The sequence below is a fragment of the Vombatus ursinus genome, unplaced genomic scaffold, assembly GCF_900497805.2.
Source record: "Vombatus ursinus unplaced genomic scaffold, bare-nosed wombat genome assembly UNPS02009918.1, whole genome shotgun sequence".
Classification (NCBI taxonomy): Eukaryota; Metazoa; Chordata; class Mammalia; order Diprotodontia; family Vombatidae; genus Vombatus; species Vombatus ursinus.
In genome coordinates, this window is record NW_020949696.1 from 4,739,224 (window position 1) to 4,746,192 (window position 6,969).

At 43.7% G+C, this 6,969-nt stretch overlaps 1 protein-coding gene across 4 annotated transcripts in view; it reads left to right on the top strand.

The window, feature by feature from the left end:
* Positions 1-1,877, top strand: part of SF3A2 (splicing factor 3a subunit 2) — a 24,394-nt gene extending 22,517 nt beyond the window's left edge. For all 4 annotated transcript variants that reach the window (XM_027853146.1, XM_027853143.1, XM_027853144.1 and 1 more), the window contains exon 9: positions 1-1,877. This exon is cut by the window's left edge and continues 555 nt beyond it. In XM_027853146.1, coding sequence (XP_027708947.1) covers positions 1-474 — 474 coding nt within the window. In that variant the 3' untranslated portion in view covers positions 475-1,877.
* The last annotated feature ends 5,092 nt before the right edge of the window (positions 1,878-6,969 follow it).

Below are 6,969 nucleotides of genomic sequence, written 5' to 3' on the forward strand. Positions count from 1 at the left end.
GGAGTTCACCCCCAAGCACCTGGGGTTCATCCTCAGGCTCCAGGAGTACATCCCCAAGCACCTGGGGTTCATCCTCAAGCTCCTGGGGTACACCCCCAAGCACCTGGGGTTCATCCTCAGGCTCCAGGGGTACACCCCCAAGCACCTGGAGTTCACCCCCAAGCTCCTGGGGTACACCCCCAAGCACCTGGAGTTCACCCCCAAGCTCCTGGGGTTCACCCCCAAGCACCGGGGGTTCACCCCCAAGCACCAGGGGTTCATCCTCAAGCTCCGGGAGTTCACCCCCAAGCACCGGGGGTTCACCCTCAAGCACCAGGGGTTCATCCTCAAGCTCCGGGGGTTCACCCCCAAGCCCCAGGTGTACACCCTCCAAACCCAGGAGTACATCCCCCAACTCCTATGCCCCCAATGTTGCGGCCCCCTCTTCCCTCAGAAGGACCTGGAAACATTCCTCCTCCTCCACCAACCAATTGAAAAGCTTTTCCTCCTCCCCTACCAAGTTGGGTTTTATTTACATTGCATCATTCCCCAAAGACAAGTTTTGGAGTTTTTTTGTACAGGGGTTTGAACTCTGTCCTCACAGTTGATTAAATAGGTTTCTGCCTTGTTTACATTGAGTGGAATAATATCAGTAGTCTCATTAAGCTACAGTAGAGTCCCATCGACAGGTCACTTGGAAATAATCCACCACTTCACCACCTTTCCCTAGTCGCCATGCATATTGGGTCTAGGAAGAAAACTGCTGATTGCTTGGTTGCCTGACTTGTGCAGATGTTCATGCGAAACGTGTTGAGTTGGGGTTCAGCCCTCGTCCCTTGTCTTGTTTGAGTGGATGGGCTCTGACACCCTCCCAAGGCTTGGCAGGAGTTCTGTCGAGCAGACATGACCACACTCTCCCCAGAATTGGGCACTGCGTACACTGCTCTTTAACTCTTGAGTCTGTCGCAGCAGATCTGAATCCCGAATTTAATATAGGAGAAGGAGGCAGGTTTGTATCTTGGAAGACATCTGTTTAGGACCCTAGCTCGACTGCAGATCTGCAGTACTCTGCAAGGCCAGTTTTTACAAGTCTCTGTATTTCTGTGGCATTGTCAATTTGAGCTTGGTACTAATGAAGCCAGGGTCGTGCAGGCATTCCAAGTACTTAGCCCCAACTCCAGCAGGTATTTCACAAACATATGCCCAGGTAACCTGGTATGTGGGTGACTTAGGGGAACTCTTCCAACTCCCTCCCCCATCCACCTATCGCAAGCCCATGTTCTACAGAGAAATATAAGAGGGAGTTCACTTCCTCTTCTCCTTGCCCCTCTCCAGCTTAGACTTAAAAGTTATATCCTCTTTCTCTATGCAGTTATATGGGGGTGATCAGTTTCTTTCAAAGAACATTGACTACATGTGGCACGACCAGCCTTGTGTTAGGTACTGTGGGGAAATACAGGTGGAGACGTTGAGAAGATAAGGTAGATACACATGCAACGATTAGAGAGTAACATCGGACAGTAACCAGTTTCTGGTTACAGCTGTGTCCGGAGTTGGAAGGGACGTCAAAGTTTGCTAGCCTGTATCTGACCAAGAATCCCTTTTGTAACATTCTTAAGAAGTATCTGTAAGACTCTTAAGGAGTTGTTGCATCGCCTCTGCGTGGAGACCTGCAGTAAGACACTCGGACACCTGTAGCAGCCTGCTCCATTTTAGGACACGTCTGATTGTTTTTCCTTAGAGCACCCGACATCTGTCTGCCTGCCTGCCACATTGCTCCTGGTTTTGCCCTCATGTCTTCACCCAGTCTGTAATTAGTGAAGTTGGTTTTTTTCAACCCAAATGTGAAATTTTACTTTCCTCACTATTAAATTTCAGTTTTCTCAGTTGTGCCAGAATTCTGTCTCACTCAACTTGGCCTTTCCTTTTGATCCATCAAGATCTTTTTGGATCCTGATTCTCATCCAGTCTGTTAATGTTCCTTACTGACCTTGTATCGTCTGCACATTTAACAAGTATGCTGGATGTATATGTTAAGTTGTTTATAAAAATGTCGAACAGCCACTAGAAACTTTTCACTTCCAGCCATTAATGATTATTGTTTGGGTAGGTCATTCAACACATTCAAAGTTAAGTATATATACCGTTATTTAACCTGTCTGTGAAGATAGCGTGAGTGGTTTTGCTGAAATATAAGCATGCTTCGTCTATAGCAATTCCCCTGATCTACAAGACTACTTGATGTTCACTCATGTTCGACTCTGTGACCCCATGTGGGGTTTTCTTGGCAAAGATACTGGAGTGGTTTACCATTTCCTACTCCAGTATTTTACATATGAGGAAACTGAGGCAAACAGGGTGAAGTGACTTGACCAGGGTCACACAGCTAGAAAGTGCCTGAGGCTGGCTTTCAACTCAGGAAGTTGAGTCTTTCCTGACTCCAGACCTGGCTCTCTACCCACTGTGCCACCTAGTTGCCCCATCAGTCTCAATGGAAATGAGTTTAGTCTGACGTAGTCTACTCTAAAAAAAAATGTATTTTTCTTCACTTGCCCAAAATCAACAAACCCAACTATTTTCACCTACATAGAGGAACAGGAAAGAAGAATGCATATAAAGCTAAAATCTCCCTTCCATAAGCTTGCATTTCTTTTCAAAGTTACATAATAAATTCAACAATTTCAAAGCTGTTCTGCTTATCTAACCTCTTCCTGTTCTCTTTGCACATTTAGAAAATGCTGCAATGGCCCTCTTTTATTTCCCTTTTTCTTTTTTATTTCACTATCACTAGTCCTTTCTTCCCAAACCTCCTCCCCCAAGCTTAAAAAAAAGGCATAGTTAGGCAGAACAAACCCATACATTGGTGACATGGCCTGTTTTGGAAGCCATGTTGGTTTTTAGTAATCAGTGTTTCCCTCAGAAACCATCTTAATAGGCTATAGACTGTTACCAGGAGTAGAAATTGAGGCCGCAGATTTTACCCTCTGAAAATGAGGATGTTTTGATAACACTTTGTGTTCCCCAGGATCTTATTAAGATCACCGGACAGTGACTTGGCTATCCTGTTTGCCTGTTCTTTCAATACTCTTATGTGTAGTGGTAGATTCAGTGGCAGACTGAGTTCTCCATGTGTCCATATCAGTAACTTTAAGCATCTTCTCACGTTTTATTTATGGGGGAGGTATTTGGGGCAGTGGATAGAGAGCATTGGGCCTAGAGGCAGGAAGACCTAAGTTCAAATTTGACCTCAGATGCTTAGTAAGTAGCTTTGTGACGCAGGGCAGGTCACTTCTGTTTGCTTCAGTTTCCTTGTCTGTAAAATGGGAATAATAGCACCTCATTCCCAGGGTTGTGAGGATGAAATAATAATTGTAAAGCACTTAGCACAATGCCTCATATATAGTAAGGGCTACATTAATATTAACTATTATCCTTATTGGAACCATTTCTTCTAGTCGTTAGAATTTCATGCATAAGAGCTTTCTTTCTTGAGCTAACTTCACCTTGCAATCATACCATCGGATCCTGCCTATCCTTTCCCTTGACTCTTTGAAATCTGATGTAGCACCTATGGATTTCATCAACATTCAATGACAAAGTGGTCGTTTGCCCTCAAAGTTCTTCTCATTTCTTTTTTAGAAGCCAGCCCCACCTTGTTAGTCAGAATAAAACACAGAACAGCAATTCCCTCCCAGAATTGTTACTCCCACCCTTGGAAGGATGAAATTACTTTGTCACAAGTTGATCAACTGCTCTGCATTTGACAGAGAACTTCACAGATGTCCAGGTAGTTGAAATCTGCAGTCATTACATTATAATACAATGGTTCCATTCCTAATTTGTATCTGTTTTCTTTTTTTTAAATTCAATTTTATTTTCAGTTGCAACATTCTCCTTCCCCTTTCTCTCCCCTGCCTATTGAGAAGACAAGAAAAACAAAACCCACTACGTATAGGCATGCAGAATAAATTCCTAAGTTACTATTCCCCAAAAAAGAAGTCTGTACTCTTGAGTTCATCAGCTCAATCTGCTAGTGCATAGCACTAGTGTTTCGTCATGAATCCTTTGGAGCTGTTGGTCATTGTAATAATCAGAATTTTAGGTCTTTCAGAGTCTTTTGTTTTTACAAAGGTTTTGTATAAATTGTTCTGCTCACTTCACTTTGCATCATTTTGTACAAGGTTTTTTTGAAACCGTCTTTTTCGTTTTTTTACCAGCACAATAGTATTTCGTCACATCCATATGCCACAGCTTGTTCAGCCATTCCCCAGTTGTTGGGGGGCATCCCCTCAGTTTTTAATTCTTTGCCAACACAAAAAGCTGATACAAATATTCTTGTACATATGGGTCCTTTCCCATTTTCTTTGATCTCTTTGGGGTATAGACCTAGTCGAGGAATTGCTGGGTCAAAGGGTACATACAGCTTAATAACTTCTTGGGCGTAGTTCCACATTGCATTCTAGAATGGTTCGGCTAGTTCACAGTGTGAATGCACTGCTGCACCTGTCTTCCCACATCCCTCCCAGCATTTGTCATTTTCCATTTTTGTCATCTTAGCCAATCTGATGAGTGTGAGGCGGTACCTCAGAGTTATTTTCATTTCCATTTCTCCATTAACAGTAGAGTATTTTTAATATAGCCATTGATAGTTTTGATTTCTTCCTTTGAAAACTGCCCATCCGTAACCTTTGACAATTTATCAATTGGAGGATGGCTCTGTCTTGTTTGGTTACGGACTCTTCCTCTGTCCATAGATCTGACAGGGGATGTCATCCATGCTGCACTAGTCTGCTTTTGATGTCGTCTTTTATATCTAGGTCATTTTGAGCTTACCTTGGCCTACGTTTGAGATGTGGGTCTAGATGTAGTTCCTGCCATACTACTTTCCAATTTTTCCTAATATTTTTTGTTGAATAGTGAGTTCTTGCCCCAGTAACTGAGATCTTTGGGTTTGTCAAAAACTAGGTTACTATGCTAATTTGCTTCTGTATGTTGTGTACTTTTGTATCTTCTTTCCAACTTAATTTCTTCCCTTATCCCTGTCCCAGTTGATCCAGTTGGTCTAGATATACCATCACGATAATATTGTTGCTTTTCCCCCTCTCATTAATTCTAACCCATGGTTCTCCACCATGTTTCCTACCTTGGGTTACTAGATTTATTCACAAAAATTTAGCTTTTTTTCCTTCCTTTCTTTCCTTCCCACCCCCTCCTTTCTTTCAGTAGTTGGGGTTAAGTGACTTGCCCAGTGTTACACAGCTGGTAAGTGTCTGAAGCTGGATTTGCACTGACTCCAGGGCTGATGATCTATCCACTGTGCCACCCAGCTGCCTCTTAACATCTTTTTAATATGTGATGTTACTCCATCCCCACCCAGCCTGCTTTTAAATCTATTATGTGCCTTTTTACCAATTTCACCAATTCACCAATAATCATATTTTAATCCTGTCCCACCAAATCTCAGGGCATTGAATTTGTTTCTGTATATTAGGGTTTCTTAGTTCATCCTCTCTATGATGCGTATCATTGACCTTCCTGGGCCCCCTTTTTCTCTTTAAGTTATGAAGTGACCTTGAAGATTCTTTTTAGCACTAGCATTTTTCTCCAGTGTCTGGCATGTATCATACATTTTAGCACTTAGTTGCATTCATCACCAACACTTTATACCATTATCACTACCATTGGTCTCTCTAATCTTTTTTTATTATAAAATGTATATCTTAAGGGAAGCCAGGTGGCACAGTAGATGGACTGCTGGACCTGAAGACAGGAAGACTCATCTTCCTGAGTTCAAATCCAGTCTCAGACACTTACTAGCTGTGTGAACCTGGGCAAGTCACTTCATCCTGTTTGCCTCAGTCTCCTCATCTGTAAAATGAGCTGGAGAAGGAAATGGCAAACCACTCCATTATCTCTGCCAAGAAAACCCCAAATGGGGTCACGAAGAGTTGGGTACAACTGAAATGACCAAACAACAAAAGTATATTTTATGTCATAAATCTTTGCATTTGATTGCATTCAAGGTCTACATCATTATCGCCACCATTGTTATTATACACTTTACCCATAGTCACTGCTCAACCATATGTCACTCATCATGATGGCACCTTTGTGAACTAAGACCCCAAGGGCAGCTCCACCTTGACCACCTGATTATCAGTGACTCACATAAGCAATATGGACTCCTGGGATTTTTGGCTTCCCAGGGCAATCCAAAGTGATGAGGCAGTGTGATGCTGTGGTTTGAATATCAGAGGACCCAGGTTCAAATCTCGTCTGGGATACCCACTCCAGGCAGGTCGCTCCAGGCAAGTATCTTAATTTCTCATCCATGAAATGAGGAGGTTGGACTGGAATTCCTGGCTTTCATCCTGCCTTCTACAGAAGGTCTTTCCATGGCTCATTCCCTTCCTCCTCCCTCCCTCTGAGATCACCTCCCATTTCTGCTCTGTGTACCTGGTGTGGAACACCCTCACTACAAGGTGAGCTCCTTGCTTGTATCCCCAGGGCCTTGCATGGTGCATGACACAGAGTAAACACATGCTCGTTGACTGACCAGGCTCATCGATCTAGAGCTGGAAGGAGGCTCCATTTTACAGATGAGGACACTGAGGCTCAGGGAGAATGAGTGACCCACCCTTGGTCATGTAGGTTGTAAGCGTCCGAGGCAAGGTTGGAATCCCTGGTCTCTGACACAAGAGCCAGCACTTTTTTCACTGCCACTTGGCCTGTTAGTTTATTTTTAAGGCCTCTTCTAGCTCTTTTTTTCTCTGTTACTGTCCGTAGAAGTGGCTTTCTTCTGAAAAAAGCCAATTGCTCAACTTGCCAAAACAAGGCTTCTGGCTCCGTTGTGTCCCTCATGGACCCATAGCTGGCCTTGCTGAAAACTTGTGAATGCACACAGCCCATAGACAAGGCCCTGGCTTCCTGGTCCCCAGGGTTTGCATCCCCCCACTTTCCTCCCTCCAGCCCCTCTGCCCTGGGTACAGC